Source organism: Trachurus trachurus, assembly GCF_905171665.1.
Source record: "Trachurus trachurus genome assembly, chromosome: 19".
Lineage (NCBI taxonomy): Eukaryota > Metazoa > Chordata > Actinopteri > Carangiformes > Carangidae > Trachurus > Trachurus trachurus.
Window position 1 is genome coordinate 7,394,662 of NC_139913.1, and position 27,167 is coordinate 7,421,828.

General features: G+C 44.3%; 1 protein-coding gene across 1 annotated transcript in view; it reads right to left on the reverse strand.

Moving 5' to 3' along the window:
• Positions 1–27,167, reverse strand: part of LOC311002587 (zinc finger MIZ domain-containing protein 1-like) — a 112,516-nt gene that overhangs the window by 22,046 nt on the left and 63,303 nt on the right. Inside the window, exons 3-5 of the mRNA XM_083993993.1 lie at positions 18,741–18,860; positions 12,307–12,420; positions 6,326–6,431 (exon numbers count right to left, since the gene is read on the reverse strand). Coding sequence (XP_083850119.1) covers positions 6,326–6,431; positions 12,307–12,420; positions 18,741–18,809 — 289 coding nt within the window. The 5' untranslated portion in view covers positions 18,810–18,860. The remainder of the gene's footprint in view (positions 1–6,325; positions 6,432–12,306; positions 12,421–18,740; positions 18,861–27,167) is intronic.

The window sequence follows — 27,167 nt, forward strand, 5'->3', positions numbered from 1 at the left end:
GAGGGGAGGGGAGAGGAGAGGAGGAGGGGAGGAGGGGAGGGGAGGGGAAGGAGAGGAGGAGAGGAGGAGGAGAGGAGAGGGAGGGAAAAAAATGCAGGCAGCTCACATTTCAAACTTGCAAAGGGGGGGTGGGAGGGAGGGAGGGAGGAGGGGAGGGGGGGGTGGTGCCTAATGTGCTAGACAGCCTGTATCTTGGCCTGGGTCCAGAGCGACGAGTAAAAGAAGCCTCAATCAATTCATTTAAAGCAACATTTGTTATGCTCTGCACCGCAAGTGCTGCGGAAAAGCAGCGGCAGCAACGGTTCAGGTGGGTACATTAAGCAGTGATTCCTGCACCCCCCAACCCAAAAAAAAAAAACCCTTGTCTTTGCATACAGTCGACTTAATCCATCAAACTAGTCATTGTAATTAAGGGGCATGGAGGACAGGGAGGAGAAGGGAGGGGGAAGGAGGAGGAGGAGGAGGAGGAGGAGGCTGGGTATTGTGGCTTCCTGATGCGCAGAGGGTTGGAACCGGAGTGGGAGGGGCCAATTAGACCACATTTGTCTATCAGCACACACAAGCCCAAATAAAGCTTTTAGATAAACAATTACACACCTATAAAACACGTAAACGGTTCTCGGGGCAGACGCGCCACCTGAGTGGGCTGGGCTCTGTCTGGACCGGAGCGTCCATTGTCATCTGCAAATAAAAAATGCTCGCACTCAACCGGCAGCGAGTCAATTCAAGTGTTAAATTAGTGCAACTCATCTGTGGCTAAAAATACAATAATAAGCATTTAATTAGAGGCACGGGCTACAATGTAAATTAATTTTAATGCGCAAACATGTGATTTTGTAGCGTTGTAAATTACAGGGCCATATGGAGCCGCTGAAGATGCCACCAATCACCTCCCTCCGCTGCAGGCATGATAAGTGCTACGACTAAAGGGGGAGGAAGGACGGACAAGCTGAACAGCTCTTATCTCTGGTCTCTCCTGTCTGAATTTGCTCTCTTGGTATTTACTATCAGCTGAGAGCACGGTGGGTGACTTACAGCCCCACACACCCCTACTGCGAGTTAACACATCAATCACGGCTGGCTGGAAGACTTCAACATACGCTCATCATATGGTGTTAAACACAGAAATTGTCCAAAGTGGACACAGTGTAGATTTACAGCTTCAGTGACACCTACGTCTTTAAGAAACAGGAGCACGCAGCGTTTAACTCTGGGGTGTAAATTGGTGAAGCCAATTTTAGAAACTCCCAGCGTGCAGCCAAGCTTTTTCCTCTAATCCATGTAACTATATTTTATATTCGCGCAAAGACTCAAAAGTTCTTGCCAAATACACTGAAATTTAGAAAAATGAAGGCAAAATGTTTCCATTTGATGAAAGGGAGCTGGTAGCTTCATTGAAATGTGGCCACACAACAAGAAAAAAGAGTTAAAGGAGATTTTTTTGGCTATTTTTTTTACAATAGCAGCAGAGAAAAGTAGACCAGAAAGTTAGGCAAGCGAGAGCAAGGTGCCATAGGGAGAGATTTTAAGGAGTCGAACAGGTTTCAGAAACAACTTTTGCATAGAAATCAGAAATCCAAATAATAAATAAGGTTGAATGAATCATGAATATCAACTCGTCTTATTCAGAAAATCTATCTTTCAGGTGGAGCTGCAGACCCTGCAGTGATTATAATGCACCAGCTGTTTATGGAGCTCAGTCAGAGAGGACTTAGTGTGGAAAGTTCAGGCGGCGGATCATGGCGTAAGTGAAGATTCACTCACTTTGTCGGACTAAAATAAGAGCAGACACCACAGCTCATCACTTCATCTCTCTCTCTGAAATTACGCGTCCAATTCCGTCTTAAATCTGCGTCTAAATCAGATAAACTAATGCTTGCTTATTTCTTAAATACAGTGTTCAATTTGATCCAATTACTGCTGACCGACAGACACGGCCTGGGCCACCAACAATGTTTTCAGAGTCTGTGTTATTTTCTATTTAGGAAAAGCCGCAGCTAAACTATATGTTGAAACACACCAGGAGAGGAGACAAAACATTTTGGTGTGGAAATCTCTGGGAAGAGAAATTACAGCCCTCAAGGCCTCTCTCACTCTGTGTGTGTGTGTGTGAGAGAGAGAGAGAGAGACCTCTGTATTGTGTGCAGAATCTGAGACCTTTCCACAGCTCAGTGACAACATGTCTGACCTCCGTGTCTTAAGCACCACTTCGCTGGAAGATTTGGTAAAAGCTGCTCTACAATCAGCAATTCAGGCTGCAGTTTAAAGTAAATGTACATTATATCTGCACTCCAGCATAATAAAGAACTCGATGACATTGCTGTTACGAATTAAAGTTTTATGAAACACTTGAAAATGTTCATCTTAATGACTGTTTTTTCCTTCTTTCTTTGAAATAGGTAATTTCTCCCTAACCTCCACTTTTTAAAAAAAGTAATCGATATCTTGGAATAAGTTAATTGCTATAGCTTTAAAATAGCGCTGCTCTTTCTCTTCAGCTGTTCAGTTGCATTTGACACAGATTTACTGTATGGATTGAGATGCACATGAAGATTGTAGATGTTGAAACTTGGCTCAGTTGACGATGGATATTCTAGATAGATAGCTAATCTGTATCTACAACTGCAAACAAACACAGCATCCCCCCTCCTACGCAGGCTTATGCTTCTTCATGCTTGAACTAGTTGGAAAAACTGAGCAGCCAGCCACCTTCTCAAATCTCATCATGAAACTCCCACTGTCAGTAAAAAAAAAACACCACCAAACAAGATGAAACAAAGTACAAAAAAAAAAAACTCAACTGCTGCCGCTTAAATATTATTTTGTGTCCTCACATTGAGGCTGTCAGCTACAACCCACAATGGATCAAACATGGAAAATGCGTCCTGCATGTGTAGAGAGGAGTGGTGGGACAACCCTGGGCCCTGATAGACCGAGAGCCGAAGCCCAACCAATTACTTGCTGAATAGCTGCTTTACCAGGCGTTTGTTACATGAGAGAATGAACGGCTTCGGGGAGCTGAAAAAACTCAAGACTGCCTCTGCTACACCCCCTCCAACCCCCTCCTCCTGCTTTATAAGTTGGTGCCTCCTTTCACTCTTTTAGAGCCCAGGAATTCCAAGAGCCTGCTGAAGCGCAAACAATTGGGAATGTGCCACTCTGACCCTCTTGGAGGAAGGAGAAGAGAAAAAATCGTGATTAAGCGTTTTGTCGACGCTCTCGAAAAAACCAGACTGGACCACTACAGTCTTGCTAGGAGGGGTGTGACACTGATGAAATAGGCCTAACAGGGGTTGTAATGTACTCTGTGATGGAGAGAAAGACAGAGAGAGACAGAAAGAGAGAGGTGGGGAGGCCCTGATGAGTTTATCCACACCGGGGCGAGTGATCTCCGTGGCTTTGATGTCGCCACACAGCTCTACGTGCGTGAGCTTTTGCCCCGCGGTAAGACAGTCCAAGTAATCACAGATTAATAGAGCAGGCTAATCTCATTCACAAAGAGGTCACTACTAGCAGACAGATGCCCCTCCCCCCTCGTGTTCTGCCTGAGCATTGTGGGCTGCTCGCAAAAAGAAAAAAAAAAAGGACTACAACTGGCCAATCCCCCTGAGTACATCTATTAAAGAGATCAGTAGTACAACTCACTGTGTGGAGAGTTTCCCAGTCTGCTAGCCTAGAGAGGCACATATAACACACAACAAACATTAGCTTAAACCTCTAAACTGCTCACTTTGCTGAAATCCAGATTTATATATGCTAACTGATAAAATCAATAGGAGGTAATAATGAAGTTTTCCTGGGGTGAGGAGATCCATATTGCTGCTATCATTAGGATCAAGCTCTGTGTCTTTGCGGTTTTGCCCGTATAAGCGTTTTTTCTGAAAAAAAATTAACAAACTAATACCTTAAACTGTTGGAAGCGTTTCACGGTGAATCAATTTGTCAACGCTATACAACCTGTTTCAGCTGTAAGTTGACTGTGAACATTGATTTCCTCCCGCTGAAATCAGCTCTGCCCTGCTCTCAGCACAATCGCCCCCCACCCACCCCAATTTGCTCCCATGTTCAGGAGAGGAATTTAGATGACATAACAGAAATGTAATAGCTCCAGCACGCCGCGTGTCAGAGCCAAGACAAGTTAGGCCTGGTTAAAATGGGACAGCAAATCTGATTTACTTATTAGCGCTCATCCATTGACCTAATGTCCTCTGTTTGCGGACGGCCCCGCTCCCAACCACCAGAGACCCTCCCTGCCCCCCCACACCTACTTTAAGGCTTGATTTTTGGAGCAGATTACACTATGCGTGATGTGACTGAATGGAACAGTGGTTATGAGAGGGAGAAAAAAAAACTGGCTTTAAATGCTCCCTGGATACTTGAGTCTGCTTTGAAAACTCCCAGGGTTTGGCCCGACACGAGCCCCCGTGTTAACTGAGATAAGGAACAAATATAAAGGAACAGTTTCTTCCTGTCTTGATCCAGAACATTAAGAAGTGTGTTATGCAACAAATGGTAGACCATCGCCCCTTGTGCTCACGACAAAGCCGAGCCTCTGAAAAGGGGCTTTCAGCTCCGAGCAGAAACATCGGCTTGGATCGCATTTGGCAAATCTGTGAGATCTGTGGATAAATGAGTTATCATTAAAACAACATTATGCAGAGGATGCTGCATCCAATCAAAATGAAATTCACCTCATACCACGTCCTTGGACCTAACCCAGCTCCTCAAGATTTATCCCCAGCTCTTTCAAAACGTCTCCTCAGTTGAACGGCAGACAACACTGATACGACTCGCCCTGTCTCTGGTGGTGCTGGGTGTTTTGACCTGCTGCCGCCATGCCGGCCCCCCGTCATGTGACTCGCTCCCTACCCTGTCGCTCGGCAACGGTCCCCCCACCCCGCTGGATGTCGGGGAGCTGGGTCCTGCCCCTGGGGCCCCGTGGGAGTGTCGTTTAAGAGCACATCTCCCTCGGCTGCCAGAGAGGCCTTTCTCTCCGCCTTAACAACCTCCTCGACCGGGGGCCTCCACTGTGAAGGGCTTCTGGGAACGTCTCTGCAGGAGTTTCCACCGGCTCTATCCCTCTCTTTACTGGCCCTCTCCTTTAAAACAAATATTTATGCATATACAGGTACATAATTGTCCATGAAATGCACATTGCAATGCAGCCTAAACACAAGCACTTGGCGCTTTCCAAATGACTACTGTTGCAGGAAATTATTCAGCCAGAGAATCAATTGGCAATCTTATCTAAGCCTATGAAGTAGGGCCTGAGATTTGATTTAGGATTAAGTAGAATTAGAACATTTGGTGGTGTAAGTTAATTGCAGGCGGAGAATGATTCCCCTCCTGTGGCTGACACAAGAGTGACATCGCATGATATGAAGCCTCATATGACCACATATAAAAACCGTGAAGTCCATAAATCAAGAAAAAGGCAAACACAAGTGAAAATTCGAACAAGATGTGGCTCCGACTTTCATGTCCTAGTCGACTTAAGGCGGCTCATCCGAGAGGCCGAGGCCGAGCGCACGGGAGCAATTGCACAACCCCCTGTTTTTTCTCTCTGCGTAACCCAAGACAGGTGGAAACCACAAATCAAAAACTGTAAAAGAGCACAAAATATTCCTGTTATCTTCCCAAGCTGCTGACAGCCTATACGTCTTCATTCCCGTCGAGCCTCGGCATGCTTTTTTTTTTCTCTCTCCTCCTCCTCGCCAGCTTGATAACAACATTTAGCAGTCTACATCCGTCCCAATAATCTATCACTGTACCCAGATGACGGCGATGTATGAAAACAGGAACTCATCATCACTGATACAGTAGTTTTCTTTGTCGTGTGTGACAAATGGAATATTCTGCTGTGTGCACTTTGTCTGAAACTCTGGAGAAGAAAAACACAGATGTAGTTCTCTCTTCTGTGGACAAGTCGGAAAGTGAGATGTGACATGGAAGAAGTGAAAGATTATGCAAATATCAGAGGGTGACGCTGAATGTTCAGTGAGGTTGAAAAAGGAAAAAGTTTTTTTTTTTTTTTTTTGCAAAATAGAGATGCTTGGACTGTTTATGATTCAGAGCAATGAAACAATCAACAACCATCAACTGTGTACTATTAATCTTTGCAGGAAACTAATGAATAATCAGCCAGTGACCATTTTGGCTTTCCAGAAACAGTTACTTCTCTGGAGCTTCTACGACGGTCTACGGGAGCGATGGGTGGGTGTTGGTGAAAAGACGCCAAAAATGCAGACAGGAACTTTGAGCCCGGACAGGCCGGCCGGCATGGCCAGATGGCTCGAGACGGCGGTTGAGAAAACTCTGCTCTTACCTGCTGATTTTGGAGTGAACTTGTCCCTGTTGGCAGCGCACACGGCCAGGAGCCGATAGCCCAGGTCCAAGTCGTAGCCCTGCTGCGCTGCTACACGGCTGACCACCTGAACATAAAGACAGCACGCAGCACTCGGTGAGGACAGGGTCAGACTCCATTATTCCTACCAGGACATACACTGCAAAAACTTAAAACTTTCCAAGAATATGTCTTATTTCTTATCAAAATGTCTAATTTCTAGGCAACACTAATCTCTTTCCACTTAAAATAAGACTCATCACCTAAAAATGAACTTGTTTTTAGATTATTTGCACTTGTTTCAAACTAATCTTCACTTGAAATAAGTAGAATAATCTGCCAGTGAAAGCAGGTTTTTTGTGCTTGTAATAAGGAAGAAAAACTTGCTCCACTATCAGATTGTTCTACTTATTTCAAGTGAAAATACCCTTGAAAGAAGTAAAAAGTGTCTAAAAACAAGCTACTTTAATGTGATGAGTCTTATTTTAAAGCAGAAGTGAGTGATATATTTGTGTTAATATAAGTCTTAAATAGTTATATCTTCCGACAGCAATCACTTACATAGAGTGTTTGGACTGAAACACGGGTCTCTCAGTCCCTCTGCTCTGCTCTGAGCCGAAGAGAAAACATTTATCGTATCCTACAGTTTTTATCCAATGAGGAGAGAGAACGGCATGCAGGGCTGTGTGTGCAGCCAAGGAACGCCGTGAATGTGGTGACGTAGCGACGAGGACTGTTATGGTGCGTTCAAGGAAACTCGTATTTTTCCGACCGTGAAGTGGTACCAGTTCGATCTGGTACGAGTTCACCGGTCGGAAGTTACGAGTGGCCGTTATAGTGACTTTCACCGGTAAAACAGGTCGGAAAAACACGAGTGGGTTGCCTGGAACGCTACAAAGTCGTAAGTTGTGACTTGAAGCTGTAATTTACGATTTCAAAAGCCTGCCTGGAACGCAGCATTAGCGAAAACGACCGGATCACTCACTTCTGCTTTAAGTATAATGAGATTTGTTTTGACTAGAAATGACAATTTGACTAGAAATAAGACAAATATTCTTGGTAAGATATTTGAGTTTTTACAGTGTAACTTATCACACGTAGCTCATGAAAGATAAAGCATCTTTTGTTACTTATTGTAAAACTTGGAAAAGCACATGTCTGACCTTACATAAATACTGTATCATGATAGTGCAAGTCTGCAAATGCATTGTTGAAGTGCGATCAACTTAATTTGATTGTTAAAGAATGAAAACTCTTTTTTCTTTTGAAGATTTTATTCACTCTGATTCCTTTATTCTCCAAAAATTCAAGAAGATGAAGGTCACAGATATGCCAATTGTATTATCAGCTAAATAACAGCAGTGACAACTAGAAAGTGCTCATTTGCCCCAAGGCTGCAAAATGCTTTAACGTGTCATTTTATGTGTTTATTCTCAGAGAGAGAGAGAAAAAAAAACAGCAAAACTAACAAACAAACAAACAAACAAAAACAGCAACACTTTCAAATCTGCATCTGCATCTTATCATCTCAACAGAGTTAGAGGTCTCATGTTCTGACCAGATTTAGAGAAGCTAAAAGAAAGAGGCGCATTCATCTCCTGCAGGGTGGAGTATCCTCCTAACGCTCTCTTGGCTGAGGCTCCCAAAAATAAAAAAAAAGTCACTGCAACGTTCAGTTCATGCACAATGCTGCTGACAGAGAGCACCTCACCCCTGTTCTTAAATCTTTACACCAGTTAGCTACAGAATAGGTTTTAATGTGCTGCTGTTAGCTGATAAATCACAAAATAACACCTCTGATTGCCTTGAAGTATATAAACCCTGGAGGGCTCTTGGGTCTTTAAGACGCAGTCAGCTGGTAGAATTTCAAGTAAGAACCAAAAAGGCTGAAGCTGCTTGTAGTTACAATACTGCACACATGTGGAATCAACTTCCTAATGATGTTAAATGCGCCCTGACTTGAGCCAAATCTAAATGAAAAACTCTGCTGTTCTCCTGTGCTCATGACATGATTGGTTTTCTCTACTGCACTTTTATTTCCTCTGCTGCATTTTGGGGCACCTAACAATTTACTGACTGCACTGTAACCGCAAAATCGTATTTTCACTCTAGTATTGTTGTTGTTGTCTGTTCACATTTCATTTTCATTTGTATCACTCATCTCTCAAATGGTTTTATTGTGATTTTTATTACTAATTCTATTGCACACACTCACACAAACAAAACAACAATACAAATATGGCCTATCTATACAGTGTTCTGACATGGGCAGTGATTTGTTTTGATGTATGATTGCATATATAGATGACAGAAGCGTATTAACTACTGACAGATTCTGGTAGTTGGACACATCAGGGGACTGAACATTTTGTCTTGACGTTTTCCCAGATTCTGGCTGTTACATAAGAGCGAAGTTTGGCAGCATCAAAGATCTATTTGAACTTAAGGGATAAAGTCCCTACAAGTTTATCAGTTCCATATGAGCTGGTGGACAGCAAGATGAGAAGAAAATGTGGCCCCTAGTGCATGGATGCCCAACTGAGAGGAAACATTAAGAGAAACATCCACATGCCATAGGAGGCGATGTAAATCACCCTTATGTGGCACACGTTGCTTTGATTTACCATCGCCATTATCAGCTCAAAGAGACCCGCTCAAATCATTTCGACCTTCAGGACATACTAAGTCCTGTGTGGACCACACTGGGCCTCACTAAAGACAGATTCTTCTCCCTGCCTGGCTTTTCATAGCCGCGATCCTGCTGTCACACTCCGAAGTTCAAGACAAGCCCTGAGGTAGTACAGCTGAACACTGCTGCCTGCACCATATCATTTTCTTCTGTAAGTATAGTCTTGACGTGACACCAAAACAGTGTGTGTATATCTGGCCTTTATTTATAGGAATTGCCCATTAAGAAGAAGATATACGAGTGTAGGCTGCCTAATTAGAATCTAAACTTGTGAGGGACATTTTGCTAAATGGTAATTCTAGTGTAAGAAGTTACAACAGGCAGTTCTAATTTCAGGACTTAAATTGTACACAACCAGTAGGGTTGCGGTGGATTGTCTACCATAAGGCAAGCATGTGCCTTTACATTCAACCTCTTATTTATTTCACTAATTTAATCAATGCAATGTGTGATGCATAGTTTTAAAGCTTGCCTTCTAAAGGTTCATTTTTCAACTTGCAAAAAGTCAACTTCGCTTGTCTTGAAAAAGCTACAGTACGAGAGTTCTTGAAACTCCAATCACGATGAAAATAACAAGTCAACAGTCACGCTAACAGCTCTGTGAGGCTACAACTCATGATTTGGGTTGAGTGTAATTTTAGCATGCTAATATGTTCACACAAACAATGCAAACTAATGTTCATGGGAAGTACAGTGAGGACCAATCATGTTAGCTGTGCATTTAGCATGGCAAATGTTATTAGCAAGGCTAAAACAGATAAGCAATGAAACTTCCTTTATGAGGTCAGTTCATTTATTTGGCTTATTTTAATTATTAATGACAAAATAAACTGATTTTCTAGCTTCTTTACAGGTGATGCTCAAAGGCTTCACCTTGATATTAAAACACACAGAGGTTTGTACACAATTTTTTCCCCGTTTCTTATTAACAAAACTGGGATGTTTTTTTTTTCTGAAACACCCAAAGCCAGATTCAAAGGCATATTCATGTGACAACCATGTAATCCACTTCAGACTTCAATCATTTATTTATCAGTGACCTTGAAATAAGAATAATTATTTAACGCATAACGGTGCTTGAAAATGATCAATCTTGCATGACATTTAATTACTCCAAAATAATATGATAACATTACTGATTTCCCCCTTGTGCAGTGTGCATACTACAGTGCAAATAAATAAAAAAAATCTTATCAAGCTAGTTTTTGTTTATCCGTTGGCAAATTGTTTTGTTTGGTATCATTGCAAAATTTCCTCTGATGACACAATATTTAGTTGTTTGTCTGATACCACAAAATGCAGATGGTGAGGCAACACTGAGATACCAACATGCAGAAAAGGGTGTAGTGTTTACCAGTTACAGCCTGAGAGCGGGTAATTTCACAATCACATCAGATTCTCTGTGCTGCCTCCCAGGGTGGTTCACACTAAGGTCTATACAACCCATAAACTAAAAGGAAAAAGCCTTGAGATTTTCACGGCAGGAAACAAATTGAATTGGCGAAATGCAGGAAAATTCACCTGCTGCTGCACATTAAAGCAGTAATACAAAGAATCACTTGAATGGAGGGATGTGTCACTGCGCTTTCACTGAGGTGATCAAGTGCAAAATCTCTCTCCGGCTCCTTCTTCGCTCCTGCTGTATAGCCACGCTACCTCGGCAGGGTTACAAATCGCACCTAACAGGACCTATATGTATCTCTTATCTACTGCTGGAGGCAATATGGAAATGAGCATGTTAAGTATGGCCCAAGGTGACAGGTGAGTGACACATCCGCAGTCCAGCCATTGTTCTGCTGATGGTGCGCTCGGGCCCAAAATTTGTCAAGAATGGAGAGTAATTCCTCCATTTAGCGGCTCCTCCGTCTGCATTGACACAGAATAATTCTGAGAGTGTTTTTTAATCTTTTACTCGAGGAAGTCCCATTAAAAATCTATGAAAAGATATACCAAATACTCACCCCCCCCATTGGTTTGAAAAGTGGCTCATCTGAGTGGTTTGTGCTTTGCTCCTTTGCTGGCAGAGGGAGGCTGTAGTCAGCTCGGATTCAAAACAGTTACAATGGATTCCCAAAAAGGCAAAAAACCCCAAACAAATAAATACTGTATAAAAACGTTATCCATAGACTCCTCTTAACAGGAATCTGCCTGTTCGCCAAAATACAGCTAAGCAAATTTGTTGTGTAGCACCTACTGTATAGCTGTTTACATTTCTTAGCACTGTAAGCTCACGTAGCAGTAAGTAAACAGCTAAATGCTCACACTGTGTAGTTAGGTGATAAAACAACAATGCTGAACCAATGAATTTCAGCATATTCCAAATACTACATTACCAAAAATACTGTATAATAGACCAATACAGTATACCAAAATCCTTCTGTTGCTACTGCAGTTAGTCATCTTGTGGCTAGCCTAGAATTGCCAGTTACCAGCTAACCATGCTCAGAACAAACAGAGGTTAATTTAACTACTGAGTAATACTAACTTATTCTACGCCTCATTTAGGAAAGGTTGATAAATTTGTAGAGATTTTGATACTGTTTTGAATCCGAGCTGACAGCCATTGTGTCCAGAGAAAGCTACCAGCATTTCATGGCCACCTTTCAACCCAACAGGTTGAACCCAAAGGACATTTCTGGTGGGGTATTCCTTTAAACAGACACAGACTATAAAAGAACCACATATTTATCTTGTTTGACAGCTAAGTGCAGCGTAGTAGACAAACAGCTTTGCCCTCTATGTGTAATTAAAACTTGCAAACACTTGGTACTTGTTTCCATTATGGCCAAAATCTCGTCTTTGTTTACAGTGTACTTCTGAAAACAAGTCTTTTTTTTCAAATGTCATGGGATACTAATTATTCAATTAATCAAAAGCCCCCAGACATTTAAGTGTGGGAATTACAGGGTTTCAAACTGCATTTTTTTTTCATGAGCGCTGATTGCTTTGTGGTTTGAGGACGTTATTGCACTCGTCCTTTTCCTGTTCCAGTGCGCTGATTTCATGAGCCACAGCACCGACTGCAACAGAAGTCTCTAAAAGGTGACTAAATCTCAGCAGTTTCCAGCGTCTCGAATGCTTTTTTATTGTCCAGTGACCTCGGTGAAGATCGGGCAGCGAGACATGAGTTCTCTTGTTTCCCACAGGGAGTTATGGAAAGAGCCACTGACTGCAGCAGTTGTTTTAGCAGCCCTCTCCTTGTCCTTGAACCTTTGAGTATGAGACAGCAGAGGGAGAAGAGGAGGGGGAGGGGGGGTTACGGCTGGCGACTTACCGTTAGGCATCCCATCAGGCTTTGCTCGAAGGGTCGCTGGAAGGCTCGGGGGTCGCCGCACCAGTCCAACAGCTCTGTTGCTGCTGTTTGGAAATTTGCTGGATTTTGTAAGTGCTGTGGGGGAAGAAAAGGGGAAAGACTTAGTCCAGACACATTGCAGTCACAAGAAAACAGTAAAGAGATACATAATAAATAACTCATTAATTTATTTGTTTGTAGATGATGGATTAGCATAGTAAGACAAGATGAGAAAGTGCTGGATAATTGAGTTGGGTTTTATTCAGTCAATCATTTATACTTGCAAAATGTATGCACATATGGACAAATATAGACCCAATACATTACACTGGAAAATTGTATTTCTTTATAATATATTATTGCAACACTCCTTGCCTGCTAAAACTGCTTTGACATAATGAAACTACAGTCTAAGGTCAAGACGTTTACTTTAGTTTCCTTTAATAAAAAGTTTCAAACCTGAGTTTTCTGAGTAGCCTATCAGATTCTGGAGGAATCTGCAAAGGATGCAGAGCCAAAAGATGTGGAGGATAAGGTTAGACTACCTGCCAAGTTTTGCTGCCTCCTTGAATCCGCATAAGAGATAGAAAATAAATGAGTTGGTAGTGATAGAAAAGATCGATTGTCGCCAACAGGAGGGCCACACCAATAACAGGAGGATGAATAATTAAAAGTACTTAAGAGTCTAAAAAGAAAACAGCATTTCCAAAACTATGCTTATAACACTTTAGGCTGCTTTTGCTGTAACGATCTGGTATGAGGAGGCATGTCCCCATGAGACTGGTGTCTCCACCTCACCCTCCCCAGGTTTGTGTAGCGCTGCCTTGCCACTAAGTGCAATAAATCTCCTTGTGTGGCGGCATGAATAGCGGAGGAAGGCCTTATTTCACCAGCCGGCCCTGAGCTGTGCTGTGACTTTATCTGACAACAGGCTCCTTGACCTACAGGCACCCCTTTATGGCATTCATTCCCCAACTGGAGCCAGCAGCCCACTCACTAACCCTGCTGTCTGTCTTGCTGTATAGCAGCACAGGAAACTGAAAAATGGACCTCTCTGGGTTGCCACAACGGACTCGATGTTGGTCATTGATCCTCTCTAAAAGCTTTCAAACCTCAATATGAATTTTATACAAGAGCAGACTCACACTACCTCCACTCTGCAGTAATCTGTTGCCTTTGGAGAGATTATGCACACAAGCCTTTGTAGTGCACTTGTACAAACCAGACACAAATGGACTCCCACTCCATGGCATCAAAGGTAAATAGAATGGTTTGTCAGCCTTCTTAACACATCTGTGTGCTTTGATTTCACTGTCAGAGAATAAAGGAGAAGAGGAAGTGACAGCTGTACAGTCGCTGCCTCGCACTGCTTTTTTCTTGTTTGCTCTTTAGGGGGCAGCAGAGGTCAGGATTTGGTAAGGCAGCTTTCATATCAATTTACAAAGCCAGCATTTGACAAGGGCTGGATGAAACCAGTCTTGTTTATTCTATGCTCTGTCCGAGCTCTGCTGCTCAGTCGCCCGACGTGTCTTTGTTGGGGGAGACCGAGATGAGACGTGGTCGGGCTGCTGAGCATGGAAATTCTAATGGTGGATAAAGTCTCCTGGAGAAACACACACATCCACAGATGCTAAATTTAGATGAGTCTGGAAGCTAGACAACACACGCAATCAGTGCACCAAGGATGGAGAAGGGGGAGGGGGGGGTATATAGAGGGGAGAAGAAAAAAAACACACGGCACCACCACTTGGGCTTGAAGTGATTACTGTTCTTTGCACTCAGAACAATTGGTCCCACCAGTGTGGCTGTCACCGGGAGAGCTTGGCAATGCCACGCCACAGATGTTCTCCCTTCTCTGGCCAAAACCCACCAATCAAACCTAAACTAGTAGCCAAGAGACCCCCCCCATCACCCCCCCCTTCGCCCCTTGTCCTTATCCCCTGGGTGAGAATGCTCCTCCAACATTTACACTCCAGTTAAAGCTCAGACCAGCTGAAGGGAAACAAAGCCGGACGAGACTTGCAGTGTCCAGAGAATACAGTTTTCTTCAGATACAATCATCCTCTGCTGCAGTCCCCGTTTGAAAACAACTTGATCTGCACATCTGCAGCTAAACTGAATGTGACAGCGAACGCGATCTGGCACTGGCTCCTTTTTCCTCTTAGAATCACTGCTTTTTTTTTTTTCTTTCTTTTTTTTTTTTTGCTGCTGTTGTTTTTCTACATTCACCGATGCCCCAGAGCACTGAAGACATATTAATGGAGACAATTAACCCTGGAAAGAACACAGTGGCAGACAAAAAAAAAAACACACAACAAAAACACACAGATCCAAAGCCAGTGCAGAAATACGGAGAGGGATGGCTTCAAGTTCATCTTGAAATATTGACACACTCTGAGGAAGTGCTCCTGCAGCGAAAGGAGAGTTCATAGTTTCCGCCAAATCCCCGAACATATCAGTGAGTGGAGAGTCTGACAGCAAAACCGGCTTCCCCACAGTGAGAGGAAAAATACTGTCTCTGAAATAAATACCAGCAGTATCACAGAACCCATCTTCCCTAAAGTGCTCACAATGGTGCAATTCTGGGATACGAGAGGAAAACAAACTGCCACTGAGAAACTATGTGTCGGGGGGGGTGGGGGGGTGGGGGGGGTGGAATCAGATAACTTGTTTTATGTATCACTTTTTAACATCTTTGTTTGTTTGGAGGTTAAACAAGTGAACACATTTATTTTGCCGTATCACTTTTTAAAACGTACAGATAGGCTCCCTTGAGGAAACAGCGACTGTGCAGCAAAAGGAAAGAAGCACGATCAGTACTGTTTAATTTACAATGATTGATGTAAAAAAAAAAACACCAGAGCTGCAACTAATATCTTAATTTGTTGATTTGATTTGTATTAATCAACTAAGCAAGTTCCCAGAGACTGAGATAAAATGTTGTTTTTCTAGAAGTGCAAAGATGCTCAATTGTTAATGATATAAAACAGCAAATCCTCATAATTTGGAGGCTTCTGTTTGGCATTTTTTGCGTAATTATGGACTAATATAAGTCAATTAACAAAGTTGTTGTTGTTGAATACATTTATGTGTCTTGATAATCAATGAATCCGCTGATTGTTTGAGCACAAAACAGCAGCCTCAGGTGTCAGACTCGTCATTAACCTCTACTTTTTTCCCCCACAACACCAATTCAGAAGTAAACAAGGCTTCTGGAGGAATTTTATAAATGTTGAAGTATCAAAAGTTGGTGAGGAAGTCGAGGTGAAAAATGACTGCGTTGTCATAGCCGAAGAAGAGTTTGCTTAAGTTATTGTTTAAAAATCACATTACTGCAATTTCACAACAAGATGGCAATTTAAAAATTACCACCGTAATGATTTCTGATTTAACTTTCAACCCATGATTCAATCAGGCCGACGGATTCCAATTTCCTCCACTTTATCATCACGCTCAGCAGTAATTTATCATTTGAGCAACAAAATCAATTTGTTCCCCTGTCCGCAGCACCGGCTGGGAGTATTCAGACAGACATGTCACATCTCCCAGAAAACAACAAACACAATGGAGGAGCCTTCATTTATATTCCTGCTCTACGTCCATACTGCCTTTGAGATGCCAGATTTCACCGTGTGCACACTTTCAATTAAAGCAAACAGCTGGATTGGTTTACAATATTTTCTTAATTATTTTAATGGCTTGGATATTGGACAATGGGGAGCAGGGGGAGAAGATAGTGAGTTAATTGTTCTGATCTCCCCTGATGATCATCTTTGTGTGCGGGGAGGAGAATAGACGGCCGGCTGAATGGGCTCACTGCTAGTCTAATTGGCAGGACATAAATGGTATTTATTATGCGGGTCTTCCAAACCCTGATTGTCTGCGGCACAAAGCTGCCTCTATTAGCAGGGTGCTGGCTCTTACTGGTCGGTTTGAAATGACCCGGCGCTTAACCATTTATTAGATGGACTGGAGGCCTCCTTGTATGCCATGGATCTCTCTAATTGGCATGTTTACCCATGTGCTGCTCCCCCGGCCGCTAACACTGGTGCGTGTTTGTTTAAATCTTTTTCCGTGTGGGGTTAACACATTCAACCCCCGCGGCATTTGAATTGTTTAAACTTTTTTTGGTATTTCTTTTCCTGTACCGCAAACTTCCTTTAATACAATCCGTCAACTATCAGCTATACAGCGCATCCACAGAGTCCAAATTATGACTGGATAAGGAGCGGAAATTGAATATTTAGTATCCTGCTGTGAAGAAAATAGCCAGGGTGAGGACAGGGATTGTTTACCTCTCTACCTTATTACTTAAGAACATCCAAGTGTGTCTAAGGCTTCTCTCTGTTTGCTCCCTAAACACTTGCCCCGGCTCTCGATCTGCCTCACCTTGTCTCTTTCGCAGTAATAGCTGGGAACTCCCTGCTGAGGGTAAAACAATTTGCCACGTCCACACTTGCGTCTCAGTGCAAGCCCCATACACTTCCCCCCCCCAAAGGCCCTCTGATGTACTTTTCAGGAGGTGGACCTCAGCACAGAAACCAGAAACAAAAAAAAAAAAACCCGGTGCCGTCAGTTAAGAGAAGAGATCAAAGGGAGAGAGCCCTGTCGCCCGGGGTTACGCAAGTATGTCTGTTTAATTCTGCCAGAGATTCGTCCCGCAGTAAATGGTGGTGAGAGGAGAACAAAAAGACTTGCTGGGAGTCAGCAGTGGTGGAGGGGGGAAACGAAGGGTGATGATGGGGGGTGGGGGGGGGCTTCGCTCTTTGACCCCAGTCAGAAACCTGAGTCACACCACAGGCCTGATAATAGGACCAAACAGATTAGTCAAACAGGAAGACACAGATGCATTCTGGCCCTGATTGGGAGTGCGTGTGCATGTGCGTACATGTGTGCACAAGCACAAACTTCAAAAAGCAAAAACAGAGGTACTTCCCTGCTTCTTTCTATCAGCAGTAAACAAATTAAACAAATTGATCCGATGAAAGCTTCACAGCCTTGTAAAGGCAGCTTTTGTCGATGATTACCGAAACTTGTTTTAACTTGATGGTTTTTGATGAAGGATCTGAAAAAGTCGTCAGATTGGAAGATTGCAACACAAACTTAATGTGAGAAAAAGAAATCACCAAAACTCAATTCATAACACAGGGTTTATAAACAGTACATGCACCTGTAAGGTACTAATATCCTTTAACTAAGGCAGTGTTTTTCAACCTTGGGGTCGGGACCCCATGTGGGGTCGCCTGGAATTCAAATGGGGTCGCCTGAAATGTCTAGTAAAAAAAAAAAAAAAAAAAAAAAAAACACCACAAACAATCTTAAACAACTGTATTCTATACTTTTACTTTATCGAATATAAGAATTGAGTTCAAATAAAATGCAGCATATAAAAATATCTGAGCTGGGGCATCCTGATTGACGGGTTCGCCCGAAAGTTGTGATGCCAAAATGGGGTCACGATCCAAAAAAGGTTGGGAACCACTGAACTAAGGCAATGCACAGTACATGCACATATACTCTTGGTGCTCACTGTTCTGCTGTTGCGCCAGCAGCCACCACACACTAACCCTGAAATCTACACTGTTGCTGCTGCTGCTGTTGTTTATATACTGTAGCATCTCCAGTGCCCCACCTCCACCCTGGCTTCCACCTGTAAACTCTACTGTATGTCTATGTTCTGCTTGGGGCCAAGTTATTATCATCACATCCCATTCCCCTGCTGAGCAGAGCTTCCTTGTGGGGACTGATGAGGTCAGAGCCTTGGAGTCGAACATCAGCCCTGTACATAATCTATGTTTACATAACAACACATCCTATGGCTGACTGACCTCAAGCACAAGTGCCAACCCTACACTGGATTCCTACACAGTTTAACCGCACCGCTCACAAGTATTTAGTATTTATAGTTATAGACTGATGTCTTTCAGAGATGGATGATTGATTTGCTGACCTGTAGGCAGTATTTTATGATCGTACTGTAGCTCTTCCAGGTGCAGTCTGACTTTGGATTGTACATTTTGGCAGCTTCAACTACATCAATACATCATTTTGTAGCTCTCCAGGGAAAATGTACAGTATGCTCTATGTCCAGTCTTGGGAATTTTCCTGCTCTTGGATCAACTATGAGAATAACATTGTCCTCTTTAGTTTTAAATGATTTATTTACAATTATCTATTGCTGTGGTAAAAAAAAGAAAAGAAAAAGAAAAGAAAAGAAAAGTTTGACACACATTTGTATGTCTGTTTATCTCATTTACCTTTAGGGATATAAACTTTAAATGTGCAAAGTGACTACAGATATCAGCTTACTGGAAAAGAGGAAGTATACATTTCCTTATGCAACCTGTTTAAAAAGCCTGGCAGACAGAAATATTGAATATCTGGTGGTAAAAGGTTGAACTGAAACAGTGTCTCACCTGTTTGATACACAGCAGACGGTCATTGGTCTGCTGTATGTGTCTGTCCATCGACGGAATAGAGTTCATGTTGATTGTCCCTCTTTGGCCTCTACCTGCCAGCCATTAAACTGGAGCGTTCTGCAACAGAAACACAGACACGTGTTAAAGCTCACCTCTTCCTAGGGAAGCTGCCAATCCCATCACCAACAGGATATTGTAGTTTAGTGTGTCAGTGTGTGTCAGTGCGTGTGTGTGTGTGTGCTTGTCCGTGCCTGTGTGTGAGCTGTGAGCTGAGCAAGGAGATATTGATTTGGCAGGTGACAAGCACCTCAGAGAGCCCAAAGGATGACATTTCTCTCAGCTCCTCTGACACCCTTAACAAGCCCTGGCGGTTGCCCCCCCCCCCCCCCCCGAACGCCGCCACACACCCTCGGAGACGACGCGCTGCTGGACAACTAAGAGAAGATGTCTGACCGTGTTTTAAAGCGCCTCGGGGTGAACACGAACAGAGGCGGAGGGACGACGCGCGGTCTGTCGGCATTACCTCAGAAAAAGTGCATGAAAGCCTTCCATCCAGGCTTGTGAGAACATTAACTTGGCATGTGGTTCTCTGTTTACATTACTGAGCCATTATATAATCTTTGGTTAACAATTATCTGTACCCTGGGCCCAGACATGCTCTACATTTCATTTCTCTCCCCCACACCCCCTCCCTCCTCCTCCCACTGCTCTCCAGCAACATAAGAGTTCCTCTAACAAAAGCCCTTACAGCGCACTATTGATTTTGGAGCAGCAGCTTATGGAAAACCTCTTTCTCTCCCCCTCCGTCTTTCTTTTTTTTTTTTTTTTTTTTTCCAGAGGAATAATTTTTCATGGAAGGCAAACAATAGAGCTGTGGTCTGACATGCTACATAACATTATTACAAGTTAAAAAGTATTACAAGCTACATTAAAGGTTATCAATTTTGCCTGTGGGGTCTGATTTAATGTTGCATTCAACGTCATATAAATATCAGAGTCGGGGTGTCGGCCATAACTCACAGTGACCTACAGCTTCAAGTGGAGGGGTGAGTGAATTAATAAGTGCATGCTATATGGGTGGTGGTTTGATATGTAACCCCTCCATCTTCACCCATCGTCTCCCCTCCCTCCCTCCCTCCATCCTTCCCTCCTTCTGCTACTGCAGGGGCATCTCTTCCTGTGGCGCATCATCTCTCTCCCCCCCACCCCTTCCCCTCAGTCACATCACTCAGAAGCCACCCACCACCCCCCACCACCAACCATCTTTCTCCATTACCATCACACAGTGAGAAATTTCTCTGCACAAAGTACCGGTGAGATGAGGGAGAGAGAGGAAGAGAGAGAAATGGAGAGAGAGGAAGAGAGAGAGAGAGGGGAGGCAGCATGCTGCACCACACTGATAATACTCACTTAGGGGTCTCTAGCTGGATTTAACGGCAGGGCCAGTAATCTACTCCACTAGACAGCTAAAGAGCTTTTATGCTACCTATTGGAGTTGCTCATGCCTGTACTTGAGAGGAGAGAAGGGCACACTAGTGCATTCCTCTCCATAAATTAGAAAGCTCGTAATGAAAAGAGACATCGGAGGAGTTTTTTTTCTCCCCCCCACTCCGACTCACTGTGCAGATGAAAAGTAAGCTACTTGTTTGTTGCTGTTTTTTAAGTCTCACATGGGCAAACTTTCAAAAAAGTTGAGGAAGGGTCTATTTATGGAGAACATTCACTTTTCAGAATTTTTTTAGGGGTGGTGACCAGAAGCCGGCAATCCTAGAGAAATATAAACAAAACGTGTAGAAAAGGAAGTCAGTATTTTTAGTGAAGTCATCCTGAATGTCACACCTCACTCCAGGCGGTAAAACCATGTCCATGCACTGACTTTTTTTTTTTTTTTCCTAAGTTCACACTGGCCTCAGTCCCCTGTCTGTGCCAGCTGATACTGAGCTGCTCCTTGGCGAGGAGCAGCTCCCCTGGACCACCGTGCCCCTCAGCCGCCAGCAGGTGTCTCCCTGGCCCTTCAAAGGCCTGGCTAGTGGCACAAAGAAGGCGGAGCGGTGTTGCTTTAAGCCTTTACAAGCTCTACAAATCCTCAGCTGCTGCTTCCTAACAGGGCCCACTCAGCCCGGCACTGCCTGTCTGACCTTGTGGTTATTGATGAGCGAGTCGACCTGCGCTCTCCGTCTCTCTTCCCCGCTGCCCTTCCCTCCGCTCTCTCCCCCCCTCTTTTCTCACTCCATGTCATTTCTCTTACCTCCAACGGCGAGTTAAAATAAGGGGAAAGAAAGGAGGCTGGGCTCTGCTTCCTCTGTTAAACACACATCGTAACAATATATCTGACCTCCATGCACTGTTTTCTTACTTATTTATTTTCCTCCCTGAGATCGTTAAAAAATTAAAAATGAGATGACTTAGTTGGGGAATAATTTAATTTTCAGATATTCACTTGTTCTAATTAAACACTAGTTCTTTGTTATATCTTTAATGACTAACAAGAGCCAAATTAAAGATTAAATCCGTGATACAGCGGAGATATGACAACAGATGCAATTATGAGCCTGCCCCTATTTACTTGCTCTTTTTTAATCTTACAGATGTTATCATTTATTATGTTCTCTGCACCATTACCCTATGTGAACTTATTTGCCTTGATTCAGCTAGTTACCCCCAGAAATCCTGCTGCACACTCTTTTTTTGGAGTGTGTGTGTGTGGTGGTGGTGGTGTAGGGTGGGGGTGTGGGGGGGGGTGCAGATACACGCGTTACTTGAGCTTAATTTACTGCAAATTGCACGGCAGGCGTTACACAACAAGTTGAGAGCTGTGGATTCCTGCACAACAAAAGACACATGGGGGAGCGGAGGTTGGGCAGAGGAGGAGGGAGACCCGCTTTTCCTTCCCTATTCAAGGGGGAGCTAAAATATATGTATTGAGTGGGAGCTGTAATAAAACGAAACGGGTGAGGAGATGCAGGCTGGGAACAAATATGAAAGGCAGTGGAGTATGGCGGCAAGGCGATGGAGCACCACCAGAGGATTGGATGAAATTATCTCTTTATAATCAGGGGGCTTCTGCATGGCTGCCTCCTCCATTGCCCAGTGACAGATGAGGCCTACCTCTTCAAATGGGCTTTTCACTGTGCTATCAGCCCACCTCTAGGGTAAAACAATGTTTTTCTTCCCCCCTGTACCACCACTTTAAAAGCTTTGTTTCCACGCGGCACCCTGCGGAGGACAGGACCGACTCCCATCAGGCAGAGTCCATGTTTGTCTCATTACGTGATTATGTTACATAAGTTTACCTCGACAAGGGCTGCAGATTTAATTTGATGACAAAACAGCGCCAGCCACGACAGGCGGCAGGAAGAAAGACGATGACGCTAAATAACTCTGAGCATTATCTCCGCTAAGTAACGGGGAATGCTTTTTGAACTGTCACAACTGCACAGTTTGGAATATAAACATTATTTCAGACGCCCGAAAAAACCCCAACCTCTGCATCTTCAAAGAGAGCTCCTAGCCTGTTGATGTAACGTAGACGAGTTGTGTGCCTCTGCTGTGCAGGATAAAAACAGTCTGAGGGGGGAGAGGAGTAGACAATGATTAGCTTTATCCCACCATCACAGCAGAACAAATGGATCATGAACCCTCGCCGCTTTACACAGTCTCTCAGCTGAGCTGTCAAGGCGCAGGGAAGTGGTAAACAGATTTAATTTATTCATATAAATGGCTTGTGAACCAAAACAGTCAAGCTACTCTGGGACCGGGCACACTGCGTTGTTTAATATATTTCCACTTTATTTCAACTTGGCTCTTAATTTTGTAGTTTTGGTCATTACTTATGATAACATTGATATAATAACTGCTAATATGTGCAAACATGGAAACCACGGGTTCATCCCAGACTCCAAATCAAAAGTGAACTCATCCTAAATATAACAGTCACTCATTTCACAGGAAACTGCTGCACAGGCACAACTCAGTATCACTGATCAGCTTAGTTTACAGATCCAACCGTGTCATATTTCATTACATTAAGTGTAAAAATCCTCTTAATCTGCAAAAAGTTAATTTGCTTTTTCCAAAATAATTTCCCGTATTATTAAAAACACACTATAAAAAATGAACTACAGTTAATATGAAAAGTTTCAAGACATTTTTTTTTTTTTTTTTAAGTGACGCTTGTGTAAATTGTGTGTTCAAATCAAATTTCAGGTGAGCGCAGAGAAACTTTGACCCCTTTTAGTGGCTTAATGTTGTCTCAGGTCAAAGGTCAAACATCCAAGTGATGTCACAATGAGCTCGACCCATTTCTGAGTGGAGGGGCGACTTTAAATAAATCAAACCTACGCATTAAAGGGAGAGTGTGAGGGGTGGCTGCAGGAACTGAAAGACAGCGAGCCGTGCTGGCAAGCCCGGACCACACACACACACACAAACACACACACACACACACACACCCATACACACACAAATCTTCTCACCTTCCCTAGAGTGCTGGACCAGCATCATGATACCATAACAACACCCTCAGTCACTCCTAATGTGCTTTACAACAACACTACAGGCAGGGTGTTACACCTCCACAGAGCTGTGTGAAACATCCCCCTCAACTAACGCACACACACACACACGTACGCACACGCACACACACACACCTCACTAATCGAAAGCTTAAAGTACTGCTGACACTATTAAAACAGAACGAGGTGGCCGGAGCGAACAAATCAGCATCACTCCCGCACCTTGTGAGGACACATCAAGACGCGCTGCTCAAGGTGATCGTGTCCCCGCGTGTCGCCTATTGTAGGTGAATTAGGCAATAAAAGACTAATCTGCGCCATCATTGACTAGGGCTCGCCTGTTTGCAGCACTTGCTTAAGGGCGATAAAGATGAGGGAGGAGGAGGTAGGGAGGAGGAGGAGGAGGAGGAAGCATCTCTTTACCCTCATGATTTTAATGAGCTTTGATTCCGAGATATGTCTTGTTTTCTTCCGACTGTCGGCCGAGGCCGGCGTGAAAGCTCCCCTTTAATTATCTCAGCATTGTAGAGAGACGCCCTTTTCTTGCGCTGAGGGAGGGGTGTTTAGTTTGGAGAGGGCAGCTCTAGGACTCCAGGTGTCTGCCTGGTTCTCTGCCTGGTAAGTGGCCAGACAGGCAGCAGAGGACAAAGCTGTGTTTGTTCGACAGAGGAAAAAGCAGAGAGGATGGAAATGTGTACGAATCGGCACCGCTTCCATTGTTGCTTTACAGAATGTGCCATAATCCCCGGCAGGCTCCATCCAGAGCTGGCACGGAGGATAATATAAGCTGCCTCCTGCCTGTCCCACCTCCCTGCTCTACCTCCCCTCCCCTCAGCCCTTCTCCATCACCTCCTCCTCCTCCTCCTCCTCCCTTCCCCCATTTCTCTGCTGCACACACATATGGACACACAGCCACTCAAGTACACACACACACAAGCACACACATACACACTCTCTCACACCTCCCCACATGGCTCCTTAACAGGCTTGGGAATGGATTTCTTTTATTTAATGTGGTTTGGTCTGCAGCTCCAGCGGCAACCATGAGCGAGGGCGGGCTTGCAGTTGTGACACTCAGTCACTCACATACACACACACACATACACTCACATACATACACATACACACTCAATCCAAGGAGCCCTGCTGTGTTGGTCGCTGTTCACTGATCTCTCCCTCTTCCCCTCTGTCTTTCTCCATCTCCTATTCTCCCTCAAACTCACTCTCTCTCTCTCTCTCTCTCACGCAGACCCACATTCACTCCCTCCCTCCCTCTCTCTCTCCCTCCCCTTTCTGCCCTCTCACTTTTTTTTTTTTTTCTCCTCTCTCATGACAGCTCACATAAGCAAGCCTCCTGGATTCCTACGGGAGCCCCACGTTCAGTACACAGAGATTGTTCAGCCATCAGGCACATCTGCAGCGTGATTAGAAAAGCAAAGGGAGCATGGTGGTGGTGGTGGTGGTGGTGGTGGGGGCAGGAGGAGGAGGAGGAGGAGGAGGAAGATGGTGTGGTTGCTGACGCCCCCACCACTACAACCAACCCCCACTCCCCCTCCTACACCCCCACCCCGCTTCAGCAGCAGCAGCAGCAGCAGCAGCAGAAGAAAACAGAGGGTCGGGGATCATAGAGGGGCCTAAGCAATATCTCCTCTCTAACCAAGTGTAACGTTTCACCAAGTCTCAGAGGCCGATTGCCGACTGCGATTCCAAAAAAAAAAAGGAGAAAGAGAAAGGACAAAGGCAGATTGGGGCCAGTCTCTCGTCACCACCAAGCGCCCCCCACCCCACCCAACCACCCTCCAATGCGCCTGGCTCCTGGGGGCAAGCAAAAAAAAAAGGGAGAGGAGATGGTCCAAGCCACACGCAATCATGAGGAGCATCATGGTGCTTTTTTCGCCTTCTTCTCCATGTTTGCCCTCTACCGCCTCCTCCTCCAAACAGCTACTCTTTTTAATTTCCTTCCACCCTTTACACTAATAGCAGGGGAGGAGGGGTGGCGTTGTGTGTGTGTGTGTGTATGTGTGTGTGTATATGTGTGTGTGTGTGGGGGGTCAATTCCCCCGGGGTGCTTGAGGCAGCACAGATGAGCCACATGACTGCTTGCTTGCATGTTGCCTTCCACCACAGAGAGCGGCGTGCAAGCTAGCAGCTAGCAGCAGCTAGCCGGGGCTCTCTAGCCTCACGCTCCCTGTGCCAGCCCGCGGTGCTCTATCAGCCTCGCCGCTCTCTCTGCCAACCCCCCCCCCACACTCACCCACCACCCCATTCCATCTACCTCCCCTCCCCTCCCCTCCCTTCCCCTCTCTCTCTCCTCTGCAATCCTCCAGGAATTTCGGAGGCATGTGATGATGGTGATGAAACCAGCGAGCCAAAGTGTAAACCTGCAGCTATTGTTGCGATATGAAGTGAATTCACACTCAATATCTCACAAAGAAAGCCGTCATCACTACCCTGAGCCCCGTGAAACACTTTGTCTTAAGAATTGCCTTTGATTGTGAGCACAGAGGAAAAGTCAAAGAGGCATTTTATTTCCATTCCGGTGAGTGATATTGTTGCCGTGCTTCAGACAACTTGTGAGTGAGTGTTTTCTTTTTTTTGATTTTTTACCCCTTTATGCTTTTCGCTCTTGATGCTTTCTTTTTTCTTTTTTTCCTCCTTCCTCTTCTTGCCAGTCTCCTGGTTTATTATGCATTCAGCTCATGTGTCCCTCCTGTGAGTGGCTGTTCATTTTCCACATACCACACTTAATCCGGCCAGCTAAAACTTTGAAATAGCGGGAGCCACAGACGCAGCCGCTACCCAGGAGGAGCCATTATGAGGTCTGGGAGAGGGAGACTGATAGCGCTGGGGGGAGGAGTGACAGGCGAGCAGCAAGATACATGGGAAGGAATTCAAAGAGGCTGAGAGCGGAACACGAGGGTGTGCGCATTTGTGTGCGCTCGCTATACCTGCTCGTGCGTGTGTGTGTGTGCTGCAGAGGTGAGAAGTTGGAGGTGGGTTGTCGTGTGTGTTTGTTGGCTTGTGCGTGTGTGTGTGTGTGTGTGTTTGATGGGGTTACTGGTGTGGGCCAAGGGGGATGGAGGTCCTCCTTCTCTCCATTGTGCCGGCGACCTTTGGCCTTTTTGTGACTTTGAGTGAATGGGAGGAGAGAGTGAGAGCGAGAGACTTTAAATAGTGCATGAGCTCAACCTGCCCAGACGACTGATGGACAGCAGCAACATGAGCTTCCTCTGTTTCACCCAAGAAGCTGGTGAAGACACACCATGAAAGTGCCAGACCTCACCGTGACCCCACTCACGTCCACCCCCCCCCTCTCCCACCCTCCCCTTTTAACATTTCACAAGCAGAGTCTCCGGATGGTTGGCTGTAACTAATGATTTTTGTCTATTTCTGTTTTCATTAGTCCAGTTTGTTTTTGTTCAGGGTGTCAAAAATCTGGGGGCAGCAGTTGAAAACTCAACTCAACTCAATTTAAAATGAAAGAAAATGAGGGAAGAAGCAAATCCTCACATCTAAGAGGTGAAACTTGTCAATACTTGTCAATATTCTGCTTTTTATTACCTGTTAATTGACTTTTGAATTATTTCTAATTCAATGGTTGTGTGTTATGTTATCATTCATGTGTTTTTAAGCTTTGTCTTATATGTTTTCACAGTATCTGATGTGATTAGGTCAATTTCACGTGACATTTCCCCCCAAAACTATAGTCTTTCTTTGAATTAATGATGAACAATAATAATAGTTGAACTTTCATTTCAATTCTATCATTCACTGAATGAGCTCATCTCATCACAGAAACTATTTCCACCTTTTCATCACACAGCTACACAGTTTTGTGCCCAAACTTTTTTTTTGAAGCACCTGCATCTTTTGAAAAATCATCCTCTGCTCCTCTGCACACGTTAGGATC